Source organism: Haliotis rubra, unplaced genomic scaffold (genome assembly GCF_003918875.1).
Source record: "Haliotis rubra isolate DU_JTF1 unplaced genomic scaffold, ASM391887v1 Scf164, whole genome shotgun sequence".
NCBI classification, from domain to species: Eukaryota; Metazoa; Mollusca; class Gastropoda; order Lepetellida; family Haliotidae; genus Haliotis; species Haliotis rubra.
The window spans coordinates 379,917-398,290 of NW_025765603.1; the positions used below are offsets into that span (position 1 = coordinate 379,917).

Sequence of the window (18,374 nt, forward strand, 5' to 3'; positions counted from 1 at the left end):
ATGAAGATTTCAAGTTAGTGACATTTGAGACTGGCCATTTGATATCCTTCCTGGGGACCATATGACAAAAACGGAAATTAATTGGTTCAAGAAACAAAATACACTGGCTTCGTGTTTCACACAGTGGATGCCGATAAAATATGGCGTTGTGACGAAGAAACATGTGTATCAATGAAGCAATGAATTAATATATTCGAACATAATGCCAACAGTCATGTCCAGCGGTACATTGCACGAAGGGACCGTTCAGCTATAGTGGCTGCTCATATACTACAAGGGTGGTGGGGTAGCCTAGTGGTTGAAGCGTTAGCTCGTCACTCTAAGACCTGGGTTCGATTCCCAACATGGGTACAATGTGTGAAGCACAATTCTGGTGTCCCCCCGCCGTGATATTGCTGGAATATTGCTAAAAGCGGCATAAAACTAAACTTACTCACTCATATATAGTACAACGTTGACAAACGTGCAATGAAGCGGAGATTTAGTGGAGCAAGAAGGTCGTGCCAATGTAACGCTGGGTACCAGAAACTCTGGGGTATAAACAGGCCTAAAGCACTTTGGTGGGTATCGAATCTCCAGTAGCGGCAAGCCACAGTAACATATCAATACAATATGAACCATTCAGTAATAAATTATTAGAACCGATGATGTATGAACGCGCCATTCCTCTATACGCCTGTTCGGAGTTTGTCGTTCCCGTGTGAAAAGCCCGATGTTTTCCGAATGCTCCGCAATAATTTACCCTCAGCACTGTCAGCTGGTGGTATGAGAAGGGGACATCAAAGACAGACAGTGCCCGCTTGTTACAAGTGTTAGTGAGGATATCATGTACGTTATTGTCAGAAACTCATGTTCCGATGCTGTCAAGGAGATCAATGTTGTGATAACCAGAGAAAGTCTGTTCTCTTGTAAATCAGAATAATGGAATCACAACTTTGTCATGACGTTGGGTTTAAGCTCTTGATTCAATGCCGTGACGTCGACGATGACGGAGGAGGAGTTCCTGGTGACGTCTGGGAGGGGGGCGACGCAGGGTCCCCTGGGGACGTGGTGAGACGTCCCTGTCACCCAGAATGTCTCCATTTCTCCTTTTCCCTGAAAAACAAACAAACGATTGGGTTATCAGGGGCTGACTAGTTCAATAATGGGATTTTTGTTGTCTTTTCCACTGCTTGCAGACATATATCTATCTCGAACAAATAGAAATGTTGCTACATTGTACACCACGTGGCATGTGTTCTATAGAAATACAATTGTATTCTAGGCAATGAGGCCGAACTACTGACTAAATATATCTCCCTATCTCTAACAAAGGTTTCAGATTTCTGTTGAACATGTGATTACAAATGTTCAAACTGACCTTGATGTCGATGGATCCACGTGGTTCGATGAAGAAACCTCCAATGCCGGTGAGGAGATCCTTCGTGGTCTTACTGATGTGGATCCTCTGGGCTGTAAAAGAAACAAGTGGACAGTGGGTGAGTGAGTGAGTGACGAAGCCCAGTCCCTTAGCTCGGGTCTGGTGCTGATAAACCAAGGTTAATATTCCCATTTAATCGGATCCTGATCCTATCAGGTGGTGCAACTCAAGTTGCAGATCAACGCAGTATTTCAGTCCAATGGCGACTTCTCAGTTTGATATTGGATTTCCCCACCAGTAGACGTCACCATCTTGACAACACTCACGGGGATCTCTACTGTGCTGACAAACCTAGACAGAGCAACACTTTGTTACACTTTGTTACACTTTGTTACAAGTGACAATTGGCCCTGATCGCCACACCTAATGGCCATTGCTGTGTAAGCGGCGTTGGCTGAGTGGTCTGACTTTGTGTTCTGGCGATTAGGTGCCTGACTCTCAGAGTGTGGGTTCGAATCCCGGATGGATTCAACCTAACCTGCTGGAATTTGTGTTCATAGCCTTCGGTCGTGGACCCGTGCCAATTCACACGTATCAAAAGGGTACGCAAAGTTGGTTGGTACGCATCATCGTATTCCTATTGCGTAGATCGATGCTCATGCTGTTGATCACCGGATTGTCTGGTCCGGACTCGATTATTTACAGACCGCTGCCATATAGCTGGAATATTGCTGAGTGCGGCGTTAAAGTAACCAACCAGCATCCTGACTGACTCCTAGCTCGCACATTACAAGACGCACTGAATACAGGATATACTCACGTGCACCGCTTGACTCCATCCTAGAGGCCGTGTTGACGGTGTCCCCAAAGAGACAATACCGCGGCATCTTCGTCCCGACTACACCGGCGACGACCGAACCTGAAACAGAAGATGGAGGCATACATTACTAAATGACCTTTTCCACAATGCGATCGTAGCGCTATGACAACCGTAACTCTCATACTTTAACAAGAATCTGAGTTTTACGTCACATTTAGCAACATTCCAACATCATGGTAGGGGACACCGAAAATGGGCTTCATACATTGTACCCATGTTTGGAATCGAACCCGGGTCTTCGGCGTGACAAGCGAACGCTTTAACCACTAGGCTACCCCACCGCCACACTTTAACAAGAAACCAGTGACTAGTGTTATGAGCAACGAATAACACCGTCGAATAAAACAGCACACAAATATAGGTGATCCTAACTTTACCACAGACCTACGACAGTCGTATACTGCGATCGCTTTGTGGAGTGAGTGAGTGAGTATAGTGTTACCCAATCGCCCCTTTCCGTAAATTCTGGGAACCTGTTTAACTTGTCCCGGAATAACAAGAACTGGTCTAAAGAAGTGAGAGTGAGTTAGTTTAGTTTTACGCAGCTTTTAGCACTAATCCAGCAATATCACGGTAGGGGAGACCGGAAATGGGTTTCACACATTGTACCTATGTGGGGAATCTAGTCTTAGCCGTAACGAGTGAACGCTTTAACCACTGGGCTACCCAACCGCCCCTTCGCTTTGTGAATGATGCTCTGGCCCGTAGGAGTATTTCTGTAAGTTTGTACTTGGTCAGTGGATGTAGGGGCTGAGCAGAGAGCCTCTTGTGAACATGTTTCTTCCCCTCTGCCCTTAATGAACGAGCCCCCAAACACTCTCTATTTGGGGCACCAGTGGCCACCGAGCCTAACCTCCCAATCCACTTGATGGAAGGTTTGCTGGGGACATATTCTGAAGCTGAATCTACTCTGCAGTGACACACCGTCAGCCAGGCTGCTGAAGCGTCATTTCCATTTCATTGTGACGTGATTTGGTGGGGAATTACTGCCAACTATCATTTAGATCCTGTTACTTGTAGACTTCCACTTTTTATTCTGTATTAACAAATTTCGTATCTTAATAAAATATTCCAATCAGAATTTTCAGCTACGACCTGCTGCCAAACATACTTACGACCTAACAATTGAACCTGCAGGTCTGCAGAAACTGTTCAGTTGATACCTAGGAGGCTTGTCGGTAGCTAATTAAGGGCACATGGTGCGGGTATACGCTGAGCAGTTTCCTCCCTTAGGCTTGACAGACACCTATGGTCGTGGTTCGAATCTAGGTTCGATTGCGTATCTTGGTTTGTCAGCTCCTTATCCGTTCACGTGGGTTACACACCAAAATGATAAATGTCTAACACCTACATGACTTTGGGCCTGCTTCCCATATTAAACAGACCACCTTACAATAACTCGGGTACTGTTTAGAGCGGCATGGAAACCAAACTCACACGTGGCCAAGTACTCACGTGTTTGGCAATGAATCAGCGTACCTATTTCCTATTACTTCCGACGACGATGTCTGAGCGATAAACAAATCTATGATTAATACATCCAAAGCCGAAGACGGCTAATCCTTCACAATAGACGTGCCCCATGACGTCTACGTGCACGGCGGGTGTTGTTTGAAAATGAAAATCGTACACATGCAAATTTCACGTCATACACCAATCGTCATTCAAGGGCGATTCCTGTACAAACAACTATGGCCATAAGGAAGTGCAAGTGCTGATGCACTCTCAAAACATTCATTATCATCGTATCAACATTGATTGACTCCGATATCTCCCATTTTGTCAATCGTAACTTAAAAACGAAGATCCCCTACTTTCTTTAAGAATAAATATTGCGTTAATAAAAAAAAATACATTTTAACATTGCACCAGGTGATCTTTTGATGACTCAGGTGAAGTGATTAGTCTGTTACCTGGACAGCGACGGCGCCTTTGATGTATCACCTGACAGGTAAAGACGCTCTCAAGTATTTCTTCCGACAGGTGCTAATGAAGGGCGACTTAGAGAGTTCGTTATGTCGGAAATTAGACTTGGAGCGTGAGAAACGAAATGCTACAGTAGCTATGTTAAGGGAGGGCATACGGCAGTCTTGTTTGTTCAAGTGAAAGATGGTGTTGTTCCTTGACCAACAGCTGCTCTGTTATCAAGGCACTCTCATTGTATCAAGATAACGTGGTCATATCAAATTGTAGTTCGCATTATATAGTCTATGGAAATGAAGGGTATAAGCATAATGTAATCGTTGTTTATATTAGGTCAGCATATTTATATTTGTGTTTCTCATCGCTCGAGTGACTGTAATTGGGCCGCCAACCCGAAAATACAAAACAGTGCTGTTTTATTCCCACCGACTCGAGTCACTCGACCTCGGTCCTACCCACTGCTCATTCAACTGCTTACTTCCCATGTCAGTACTGGGGTGAAGGGTGTAGGTAGAGGACAAGTGAACATTTACAAGAAGGCTCAGTGCTAGGTATTAATATTCTTCTTTGTTTACATTTCATTCATTAATACACTATCTGCTTTTGCCTGAGTCAAATCAGCGTTACGGAATTTAAATCTGGAGATGTGAGAACAAATTGAGCTTGCTGCTAATATATTTCAAATTTTGAATACCTAAAGGACACAGAAGGGGTGTTTTGTCTACATTACGTCTAGCGTAGTCGTATATGGTAAGTGTAGGACAACTGTATGTGGTACGTGTAGGACAACTGTATATGGTACGTGTAGGACACCTGTATGTGATACGTGTAGGAACCCTGTGTATGGAACGTGTAGGACACCTGTATATACGTGTGGGACGGGTACCTGTATATGGTACGTGTAGGACACCTGTATGTGATACGTGTAGGACACCTGTATATGGTACGTGTAGGACACCTGTATGTGGTACGTGTAGGACACCTGTATATGGTGACGTGTAGGACAACTGTATGTGATACGTGTAGGACAACTGTATGTGGTACGTGTAGGACACCTGTATGTGATACGTGTAGGACAACTGTATGTGGTACGTGTAGGACAACTGTATGTGGTACGTGTAGGACACCTGTATATGGTACGTGTAGGACAACTGTATATGGTACGTGTAGGACAACTGTATATGGTACGTGTAGGACAACTGTATATGGTACGTGTGGGACACCTGTATATGGTACGTGTAGGACACCTGTATATGGTAACGTGTAGGACACCTGTATATGGTACGTGTAGGACACCTGTATATGGTACGTGTAGGACACCTGTATATGGTACGTGTAGGACACCTGTATATGGTACTGTATGTGTAGGACACCTGTATATGGTACGTGTGGGACACCTGTATGTGGTACGTGTAGGACACCTGTATATGGTACGTGTAGGACAACTGTATATGGTACGTGTAGGACACCTGTATATGGTACGTGTAGGACACCTGTATATGGTACGTGTAGGACACCTGTATATGGTACGTGTGGGACACCTGTATATGGTACGTGTGGGACACCTGTATATGGTACGTGTGGGACACCTGTATGTATGTAGGACACCTGTATATGGTACGTGTAGGACACCTGTATATGGTACGTGTAGGACACCTGTATATGGTACGTGTAGGACACCTGTATATGGTACGTGTGGGACACCTGTATATGGTACGTGTAGGACACCTGTATATGGTACGTGTAGGACACCTGTATATGGTACGTGTAGGACACCTGTATATGGTACGTGTAGGACACCTGTATATGGTACGTGTAGGACACCTGTATATATGGTACGTGTGGGACACCTGTATGTGGTACGTGTAGGACACCTGTATGTGGTACGTGTAGGACACCTGTATATGGTACGTGTAGGACACCTGTATATGGTACGTGTGGGACACCTGTATATGGTACGTGTGGGACACCTGTATATGGTACGTGTAGGACACCTGTATATGGTACGTGTGGGACACCTGTATATGGTAATGTAGGACACCTGTATATGGTACGTGTAGGACACCTGTATGGTGGTGTAGGACACACCTGTATATGGTAAGTGTAGGACACCTGTATATGGTACGTGTAGGACACCTGTATATGGTACGTGTAGGACACCTGTATATGGTACGTGTGGGACACCTGTATATGGTACGTGTAGGACACCTGTATATGGTACGTGTGGGACACCTGTATATGGTACGTGTAGGACACCCTGTATAGGACACCCTGTATATGGTACGTGTAGGACACCTGTATATGGTACGTGTAGGACACCTGTATATGTGGTACGTGTAGGACACCTGTATATGGTACGTGTAGGACAACCTGTATATGGTACGTGTAGGACACCTGTATATGGTAAGTGTGGGACACCTGTATATGGTAAGTGTGGGACACCTGTGGGACACCTGTATATGGTACGTGTAGGACAACTGTATATGTACGTGTGGTATATGGTAAAGTGTACCTGTATATGGTACGTGTAGGACACCTGTATATGGTACGTGTAGGACACCTGTATATGGTACGTGTAGGGACACCTGTATATGGTGTGTAGGACACCTGTATATGGTACGTGTGGGACACCTGTATATGGTAAGTGTAGGACACCTGTATATATGGTACGTGTAGGACACCTGTATATGGTACGTGTAGGACACCCTGTATGTGGTACGTGTAGGACAAGGCTGTATGTGGTACGTGTAGGACAACTGTATGTGGTACATGTGTGGGACAACTGTATATGGTAAGTGTGGGACAACTGTATATGGTACGTGTAGGACAACTGTATGTGGTACGTGTAGGACAACTGTATATGGTACGTGTAGGACAACTGTATGTGGTACGTGTAGGACAACTGTATGTGGTACGTGTAGGACAACTGTATGTGGTACGTGTAGGACAACTGTATGTGGTACGTGTAGGACAACTGTATATGGTACGTGTAGGACAACTGTATATGGTACGTGTAGGACAACTGTATGTGGTACGTGTAGGACAACTGTATGTGGTACGTGTAGGACAACTGTATATGGTACGTGTAGGACAACTGTATGTGGTACGTGTAGGACAACTGTATGTGGTACGTGTAGGACAACCTGTATGTGGTACGTGTGGGACAACTGTATATGGTACGTGTGGGACAACTGTATGTGGTACGTGTGGGACAACTGTATATGGTACGTGTGGGACAACTCTGTATATGGTACGTGTAGGACAACTGTATGTGGTACGTGTGGGACAACTGTATATGGTACGTGTAGGACAACTGTATATGGTACGTGTGGGACAACTGTATGTGGTACGCGTAGGGACAACTGTATGTGGTACGATGTGGGACAACTGTATGTGGTACGTGTAGGACAGCTGTATGTGGTACGTGTAGGACAATCTGGGACAACTGTATGTGGTACGTGTAGGACAACTGTATGTGGTACGTGTAGGACAACTGTATATGGTACGTGTAGGACAACTGTATATGGTACGTAATAGGACAACTGCTGTATGTGGTACGTGTAGGACACCTGTACTGTATGGGGTACGTGTGGGACAACTGTATGTGGTACGTGTAGGACAACTGTATGTGGTACGTGTAGGACAACTGTATGTGGTACGTGTAGGACAACTGTATATGGTACGTGTAGGACAACTGTATGTGGTACGTGTAGGACAGCTGTATGTGGTACGTGTAGGACATCTGTATGTGGTACATGTAGGACAACTGTATATGGTACGTGTAGGACAACTGTATATGGTACGTGTAGGACAACTGTATATGGTACGTCTAGGACAACTGTATGTGGTACGTGTAGGACAACTGTATGTGGTACGTGTAGGACAACTGTATATGGTACGTGTAGGACAACTGTATGTGGTACGTGTAGGACAACTGTATGTGGTACGTGTAGGACAACTGTATATGGTACGTGTAGGACAACTGTATGTGGTACGCGTAGGACAACTGTATGTGGTACGTGTAGGACATCTGTATATGGTACGTGTTGGACAACTGTATATGGTACGTGTGGGACAACTGTATGTGGTACGTGTTTGACAGCTGTATGTGGTACGTGTTGGACAGCTGTATGTGGTACGTGTAGGACAACTGTATGTGGTACGTGTAGGACAACTGTATGTGGTACGTGTAGGACAACTGTATGTGGTACGTGTAGGACAACTGTATGTGGTACGTGTAGGACAACTGTATGTGGTACGTGTAGGACAACTGTATGTGGTACGTGTAGGACAACTGTATACGGTACGTGTAGGACAACTGTATATGGTACGTGTAGGCCAATTGTATTGGTACGTGCATCACGGGCGTACGCAGTAAGTAAAATACGGTCGCAATTGTGATGCAGTTGTACGCCTGGTATAATCGTATGTCGAACGCGTGGTATAGACGTATGTAGTACATTTAGAACAGGTGTACCTTGTGAGTGTAGCACAGTCGTGCACGTCACGTATAGTACGGTCGCACCACAACACATGCAGTACAGTAGATTTAGTACAGTTGCTGGAGGGACATATAGTAGATGTACGTGGTACCAGATACATGTAGCAGTTTACGTGGTCGACGTAGCAGCTGTACGTTGGACGTATAGCACAAGTTTCATCAAGATGTATGGCTGAATACTAACATGTGACATTTGTATTGTTTATAAATCATGCACAAAAGCAAAAGGGGAGGCCAGTGACGTCCCGCCGTAGTTGCGGCTACGAATGGGAATCACATTCATCGATGTCCCCCACAGCGTTAATGATGGAATATTTCTCCCCGAAGCAAAACAAAACTCACACACATTTCCATCATGGAAACAAATCAAATGAAATTATTAAAATTTTATATGATCAGGAAAACTTTATATGATCAGGAGATATTGCATATTATTCACTAAGGATCAAATCATGGATTCAACAGAAACTATGATGTAGGGTCAAATTTTTTAAATATCGAATTACACAGCATGGACTATTCAGTTTGTCATTTGCTAAGGATCAAATCATGGATTCAACAGACACCAAAACTATGATGTGGGGTCATAGCATGGATCCTAGGCTTTTCACTTTCTCACCGCCCCTCATCTTGTGGAACCTATACCTGCTATTGACATGTGGTGTGTACTTGTCAGTGACTCGTTCCATGATTTGCAAAATGGCTGACTGGTGCCATGCAAACCATTTTTATGGTTACTCATGTATCAGGTGCATAAGGTTAGATTAAAGTGATTGTTTGCCTAAAGAGGGATTACCATATTAAATTTTATCCAGTTTTAAATGAATACAGTTTCAAATTATTTATCTACGTTTAAGTAAAGTTGTGAATTTGTGTGATCCGTAGCAAAGTGAGAGTAGTATATCTATGTATTTTCGTGGATTCAGGCCATATCTGGAATAATATACATTCCAAGCCAGACACGTGAGGTGGCATAGTGCTTCCGGACCTCACCCGACTCAATCGACAGACAACCGCGGAATTAATCTTCAAGAATGCCGGGCAACTTCCGGCGGTTCCAAGCCATCCCAAACAAAGCTTCATTGTGCTCTCTCTACGATTAACGACTAACAAGGGCATGAACTCCTTCCCTCTTGCCTGAAGGAGGTCACGTGACAGGTACAGAACGCAGAATCGCAAGAACAAAAGATGAACAAAATTCCAGAAATACCTCATGCACTCGCATATTTTGTAAAGAGGGTGAAGGGGTGAATCAACTATTTATGTATCCATAAGTGTCTGTTTGCTCCAAGGTCTAAACAAGTTGGGTTTATCAGTACCTGTAATAGTATTTAGGTTATGTAATTGCCTCTCAGTTCAATATAGGGAGAAAGACTGTGGATGTTAACAAGCATATCTTGCACTTTGTACACTTGAAACGCCCGTGGTGTAGCTCTTGATACTCTTTTTCATGTCTTTGGCGTATGTGTACTGATTGACTGACTGTGTTTTAGTTTTACGCCGCTTTTAGCAATATTCCAGCAACATTACGGCGGGGGACACCAGAAATGGGCTTCACACATTGTACCCATGTTGGGATTCGAACCCGGGTCTTCGGCGTGACGGGCGAACGCTTTAACCACTAGGCTACCCCACCGCTCCCGTATGAGTACTGCCTGTTGTTTTATACGGCTCAGACATCTGGGGTATCAAAATACACATAACTTTGAAAATGTTCACTTACATTTCCTGAAACCAGCTGCTTCAACTTCAGTCAGTTTGTTAGTAAAAGTCACTAACCCATACGTTCTTAAACTTTAAATATAAAGAGCTATAATACCCATGAAGAACCGGGTTAGAATTGATCTTTGGCAGGTTATGCTGGTCGTAAGAGGCGACTAGCGGGATCGGCTTGTAGGCATGGCTGATGCATGTCAGTGCATCCAGGTTACGCAACTAAGTGGTAATGATGTCAATCACTGGCTTGTCTGAACCAGACTCGACCGTTAACATACCGCTATATAGGTGGAGTGTTTCTGAATGCGGCCTTAAACAAACGAACATAACCACTGAACAAAGGAATACCAAGATTCGAAACGGATCCTGACACAAAAGGAAAGTAACTGTGCGTTGACGACTTTCAATGACACATTGGTTAATACACAAGACAGTAAATTTTAATCACGTTTTGGTGGAAGGAAAATTACGTGTTTCTCAATAGTCTGTGCTGATTTGGCAAGGACTAGACATTTGGTGAGGTCAAATGGACTTTAAAGTCGCGGGGGCGGTGGGGTAGCCTAGTGGTTAAAGTGTTCGCTCGTCACGCCGAAGATCCGGGTTCGATTCCCCACAGTGGGTACAATGTCTGAAGCCCATTTCTGGTGTCCCTCGCCGTGATATTGCTGGAATATTGCTAATAGCGGCGTAAAACCATATTCACTCACTCACTCAATTTACAGTCGCGTTTCAGATTACTGCACGTGTATTCATGACAAAACGACGTTCACGAGCCGCTTCAGTATTAGTGATGCTGGTTTTATAAAGTCAGCCTTCTGAGATGCCACACCACAGTTAGACCCGTGAAGTTCCGGCTTAGAACTGATCTTCAGCAACTCATGCTTGTCGATAGAGGCGACTAACGGGATTGGTCGGTGAGGCTTGCTGACTTGGGCCTCCTTTCACAAATCACTAAGGCGATCGTAAGTCACTAAGGTGACCTTGCAATGTTAAAGAATGGGAGTTAAGGTTAACCTTAGTAAAGGTTGCTTCGTGAAAGGAGCCTTTGGTCGACAAATGTCATCGTATCTCACTTGCGCAGATCGATGCTCTTGCTGTTGATCATTGGATTGTCTGGTCCAGACTCGATTATTTACAGACCGCCGCCATATAGCTGTAATGCGGAGTAAAACTAAACTCACTTACTCACCCATACCACAGTTATATACTGATCCCATCTCACGTGTATTAAACTCCGAGCCGACCAGTTCTTGTTTCCGAAAAACAATGCTAGACAAGTACCATATTTCAACGTATTTAGCTACGACCTAGAGAGGGGATCGAAGCACTAATATTTCATTCTTCCGGCAGAAGCTGTTACCATCAGATCACATTTCCGACGAAAACACTTTTCAATCACGTGTATGTGCAGTGCTTCAAAACGAGGACGAAGATGTGAATTAATTTCGATTTTTCTGTATTGTAATATATCACATGTCAAGTAATAAACAATATTTTTGTTCCCGCTTAATACAGAAATCTAACACTCTCTACATCATATACTACGCACAAAAAAATAGGGGAACTAATTGTTTGTATGCAGGTATCGTTGTGTGAGTGAGTGAGTTGGGTTTTACGCCGCTTTCAGCAATATTCCAGCAATATCACGGCGGGGGACACCAGAAATGGATTTCACACATTGTACCCATGTGGGAATCGAACCCGGGTCTTCGGCGTGACGAGCTAACGATTTAACAATAAAACTGCCCCACTACCAAGGGATCACTGAGAAGTACATGTATGCATGTGCAGTAAATGAGAACGCAACATCAGCTCACACTTTGATATGACATCAAGCATGACCAGACCATGAAGCAAGTGTACAAATTGTGTACACTTTTACAAGATTATGTGTCGTTGGTGGTTGTTTAAGGCCGCACTCATCAATATCCCAGCAATATGAATGTGGTCTGTAAGTAATCAAGTCTGCACCAGACAATCCAGTGATTGACATCATGAGCATTGATCTACGCAATTGGGATACGATGACATGCGCCAACCGAGCCAGCGAGCCTGACCACCCGATCCCGCTGGTCGCCTGTTGAAGAAGATTAATTCTAACCAGGATCTTCACAGGATATTAGAATCTGTAGACGAGCACGAATCACTGATGCAGTCACTAAATATGCCTCCAACACAGTATCAATGAACATACAGTTGTTGGTACAGGCACCTCAATATCCCATGCTGTCAATATTTAACGTACCACAAAGCGTAATTTCTTGACCGTAAGTACCGTCAAGCGGGTGGGTGCAATAAGACCTGGGCTTGGGGGACCTAAAAACCAACAGCTCAAATATCTCCTCATAACATTAATGTTCTTTACTCTCAATACTCTGCTTGTAGTACTGCCTGCTAACAATAAAGAAATCCCTGAAATAGCAGGAAGACGAATTTCCATTAAAAACCTACAGCCAGCTTAAAAGCAAGGCTTACACTGGAGAATGTGACCTCGACTGCTCACAATGCACTGCAAAATCTGGGGTAGGCCAGGTTATACCATGGACCGATTGGGCGCCAAAGCCTTTACACCATATTTCCCGAAGGCATTAACCTCGCCGTATATTCGGGCAACAAGTCGTGATGTGGAACGGTATTGCACATGACAGCCAACATGCGAGCGGCGTTCAAAAAGTAGTCAGCCTCATCTAGAAAATAATACAAATGCTGTTTTAAGTTTAATTTTTCTACACATTATATGTCAGCCTCTAGCAAATTGGTTTGGCTATGTTCCAGCCCCACGATCCCCATTTTGTTTGACTTTGACTATCTTGGTACAACTCAAAAACGTAAATTCTGCAATAAATGCATCACAAACTTCAGGAAACAAAATATGCAAGAAACATTTTGTGTGTTTGAGATAGGCAGAAGTACGCTAGAATCATTAACCTAAATATTAAAGTGCATAAAAAAAGCAATTTCAAAAGTACAATCGCTTGTTAAAGTGACTTCTTCGTGTTTACTTAAAGACCTTGTTTTGGAGACACACTACCCACCCCCCTTTCAGATGACGCAATCATTAGGACATAAATTATTCTAATGTTTCCATTTATTCATACATGATGCCAAGAGTTCATACTAAATACTGAATGCCCACACAAGCGTCAGCTCTCAATATATTGTACACAGGGCAAGCTTCAATACCAGGACCACAATGTTTTTGAAAGATTAAAATGGGGGTGTCCTTAAAAAAACGGCCCCTGTCTAAATATAAATCAAGTAATCCAATTCTTTGAATGTTGACTATGACGGGAAGTCATCCAATACTATACTGAACATATTTTATATGATATTATCTGAAGGCATGCCATTACCCGAGAGGTACCAAATGACACATCGTTTTTCATTTTCTGCAATTTTTAAAGAAATATTATACCCCAATGTGTTGTGATGGCTAATATCTCGGTAAGCACATTACCCACATACACTAAACACCAAAAAGAAACGTTACCCTCCATCCTTAATGATGGAGGTACCTATCTTCAGGTGGCGTTGTGATGCGTGGACGTCCACTTCTTGGTCTGTCTACGGTGACCCCAGTCTGTCTTAAGCCCTGAATAAGTCTTATAACCGTGACACGGTGGCATCCAAGGACGTTGGCAATAGCATTGTATGTCGACCCCATCTACACCATCCCAATGGCTCTCTCTCTTCAGCTGTTAATCGTGGCCTATTTCTCGTACTTGTGTATTATATCATGCATTGTAGGCTCTCGTTATACCCTATAGAATCATTGAACATGTGAAATGGATACAAATACTGCCTGAATATTGCTACGTTTTGGCGACTGATATTGCTATGTGTAAACAGAAAATGGAATAATATTACTTTGCAAGCAAAAATGTTAACAAAAATAATGTTACATGTTCTTAAACACTTTTTTCACAATATCAAAGACATGTTTTACTTGTTTTCACTAATGCAAATCAGCAGAAAATGTTTCAAAAGACTGAAATCATAGGAATGATTAGATTACAATTCTACACACTCTACAACAGTTGTTTCTTGTTTTAATAGTTGACAAATGGTGACTTTAAATTGTTTATCTTTGTCTCAAAGCAGAATTTTATTTCAACCTGTCTTTTGGACATCTAAATCACTGTTAGTGGTTCATTTCGGCATGGTCTAAAATAGGACAATTTAACTCTTCTGAAATAGATGCATTTTACTCCAATTATATATGCATTTGAGAAATGTTTTTTCGTGATTTGCACAAGGCTGTGTTGTTAAGCTTTCTTGTAAACTATGACCTTCTAACATATCGTTGATAGTTTTTAGGTAATTCATGAAGATAGGAGGGTAATGTTTCTTTTGGTGTTTAGTGTATGTGAAATTTTGGATATGGCTTTGCTAATGATTCCTTCAAAATAAAATAGTAGCTTTTCAAACACTGGACATCGAGAATATAGTTAGGCTGACTACTTTTTGAACGCCCCTCGTAATATGGGTATCGTAAATGACCATGTGACGGTCCAGTTACATGTTAACGAAATGTTACGTCCGTTCGTTGTTCCGATCACTAGAATTATCGACAGGTATTTCGAACTACAAGTTCACAATGCCAGATTACATCGTGTCCGGCGATCAGCGATCAAATCCGTCGAGAAGGGGGGACGATGACCTGGCCGGTGATGACCCGTCCCATGTCCCTAATGGAGCATCTGTGGCATGTGTCGGGAGGAGAGTGTACGCCAGACACCACCACCACGTCGCCAAACTTGAGGTGGTTCTTCAGGCGCAATGATGACAATATCAAGGTTGCCATACGCAACAGTTCAACATAAAAGTGCAGCACATGTATTTACAACGTGACCAGTTCACATATTGATCTTCACGCCCAGAATGTTGCATCTATCGTCAATACAGCCTCACTATCATTCCAGAAGTTCACATATTTATGACTTTAGTATATGCAGCTTCGTCCTTGCAGTAATCAGTGTAATTTCTGTCAGCCAAGTAACCTACGAAACCGAACATAAACACAGTGTTTGAGTAAACCGTCCCATGTATCATTTAGAGACAGGTGATTTGCAGACATAGTCCATAGTCGTCAACACCCATGAAGATCATTATCTGAACTTATTAGGAACGTGACATAGCAATTCTTTCGCAAGCAGACATTAAATCGATGTTTGAAGATGAACGCGGTTTCTGACTGGTAACCGCACCAGGTTAATTTACCCGATCGTTTATCGGTTGTTTTTTTCCATCGATATGATGACCTAATATATGGCTTCACGCATTGTACTAGAGACTGCACTGGCTGCAGGGTGTTCGTTGCGTTGGTGAACACATTAACCACTTTCTTCCCGATTACCCTGGTCCACCATATCATCAACTTTTTAAACTGATATCTCAAGGTCTCCAACCAGTAAGCCGCTGTGAATTTAATCCAAAATATATTAGCGTTTGTCTCAGGTTTCTGAGCAAACAAACCAATTTGTTTTATCTGCAGAATTTCTGCAGTCTGATACATCATTCTGACTTGTTGATGCATGTGCAAGGTAAATACAGCTTATGAGGTTCGATTACGTTGCATAACACTACCTAACATGTAATTGAAAGGATCCATTCACTGATCGATAAACATATTTCTCATTCTGATAATTTGGCTGTATGAGGACACACGCCTTTCTAAAATAATAGGGTTTTCCATCATTTGGTGTTTTTAAACCGCGTATTTGTAGTTAGGTAACTTAGCCGCTACTGCTGTTCCACGTCCAAGTCACAAAACCGATAAAGAGTATACACAAACATAATCACCCACTTGCTGAACAGAGACGCAGATGATGAACGTATACAAGTACACTGACATTCTACGCCTGTGCATACAGTGGAGCCTTGTTGTAAACGCTGATATATAGTATAGATTATTTGGACGTCAATAGGATCCTAATGAGGTGGACATGTATGTCAGAGCAAATAACTACCTGTGCAAGTCGAAAAATTCCATAATCTCCTTGTACTGGGAACAGGTTACGATAGCATACTCACATGACCGGCAACGTGATTGAGAGGAGGGTTTACAATTATGATATTGAGGTTCGTTGCTTTTCGTTAACAATATAACAGTACACAACGTTTGTTTTATGTGACAATGTTTTCAATGTTGTTTAGAACAATGGGGCAGACTAGTGCTTAAAGCGTTGCTTTTCAAGACGAAAGGCTCCGGTTGGAAAATCCAGCATGGGTGCAATGGGTAAATTCAGCCTTGAAATAGTTGGAATATTGCGGGGAAAAAAAAGTCGTAAATCTATTCTCAATGTTGTTTTCGGTCATACTACGTCATTTTAAGACAAACGTAACCATATTGTATATATATATACACAGCGGCAGCCGACTGGACCGGACAGACCAATGAACGACGTTACCAGCAATGTAAACATTTGGATTTGGATGGTGTAACATCAGACCTGGTCAGATGAGCAAACGGTAAACTTCGGCTTCTATCAAATATTTATGTTTGTTTGAGAAGTGCACTGTAACCGGTAAGGTACGATTACTGTCAAGTTCATTCTTTGTGCGCCGCAACTGCTACAATAAGGTTAATCTCCTATTAACTTACGCAGTTACGCACACACACACAGACACACACACACACACACACAAACACGCACGCACGCACGCACGCACGCACACACAGTCTGCCTCACCTGTATGGACTCCGATCCTCAGGTTCAGATCCTGTTCTGGCATATGCGGAATACGGAAGTCCTTGACCCCGATGAGAAGTTCAAGAGCCATCAAGGTCACCTCGGTCACGTGACGTGATGCGTTCCTCTGCGGCAGACCACTGACCACCATGTACGCGTCGCCGATAGTCTCAACCTTATACACGTCATACCGGTCAAGGCAATTGTCAAAAAAAGTGATACAACTTGTTGAGGAACGCCACAACTTGGAGAGGCGTGCTCTGCGCCGAGATGGTCGTAAAACCAACGATGTCGCTGAAGTAAACGGTGACGCTGTCAAAATACTCCGCGTTCACTGCCTTGTTCATCTTCAGCTGTTGTGCCACGGACTTTGGCATCATCTGGTACAACAAATTGTCTGACCTCTGCTTCTCAATGTTAAGCTGGCGTGACTTCATTGAGGCGTCCAGAGCGTATTCCTGTATGGACGTGGTCAGTCTGTGCATCAACCACACCAGAAGAGGAGTGAGGACGATGACCATAACAAAAGCAAGAATGGACACAGCTAGGAACAGTTCAGACGCATCGGTTTCCTCTTTTATTCTATTGTTTATATCGTTCTTAATCTCCAAACTGAGGTCCTTTAGAAGGTCCAGGTACTCGAACGTAGTGTCGCGGAACGTTGCGCTAACCCTTTTCGAGTAATCCGAGTAGTTATTCGACAACCACATGGAACTGAAATTGGCAATGTCGGCGAACACATTCGAGTTGGACATGTTATAAGCATCATAAAGATCGCTGGCATGTTTGGAATATCTTCTGAATGTATCTATATGATCCTCAGCCAAAGCTGTGTTCTGTCGAAGTGAGATGTAGTCCTCGTAGTTCAGAGAACCGTTCTCGAAGAACACGATCCCATACGCAACAACAATGCCGATGTTCTCCTTGGCTCTGATGACCATCTTGTATGCCATCATATCCTGCCAGATGGACCCATGCGTCATTTCTCTGGAGGATTCGAGAAGACGGAAGATAAAGCACTGGTTGATTTCGTGTAAAACACCACCTCCTTATGGCTTGTGTTGTTGTCGTCCTTCAGATGGGAGCGGTGTTTGTGCAAGACCTCTGTTAATGCCACGCCGCTGCTATGGCCGCACATTGGCCAGATGTCCTGCTCTATTGCCATCCTATCGGTTCTGTTGTAGATGTCATCAATAAAGGTGTAGTTGTCCGTTCTCATAGAAAGCACAACATCAGCTCTTTCCATCTGAACGATGTGGACGAGGCTGCCTATAGCCTGGGCCTTGGCCAGTTGTTTCTGGA

The 18,374-nt window shown here is 43.4% G+C and overlaps 1 protein-coding gene across 1 annotated transcript; it reads right to left on the minus strand.

The window, feature by feature from the left end:
• Positions 1 to 927: 927 nt before the first annotated feature.
• LOC124271848 (atrial natriuretic peptide receptor 2-like) lies at positions 928 to 18,055 on the minus strand. The gene is given in 5 exon segments (XM_046706998.1): positions 928 to 1,095; positions 1,361 to 1,452; positions 2,181 to 2,279; positions 17,073 to 17,289; positions 17,291 to 18,055. Coding segments are annotated over 5 exon segments (1,341 nt in total).
• Positions 18,056 to 18,374: the final 319 nt, after the last annotated feature.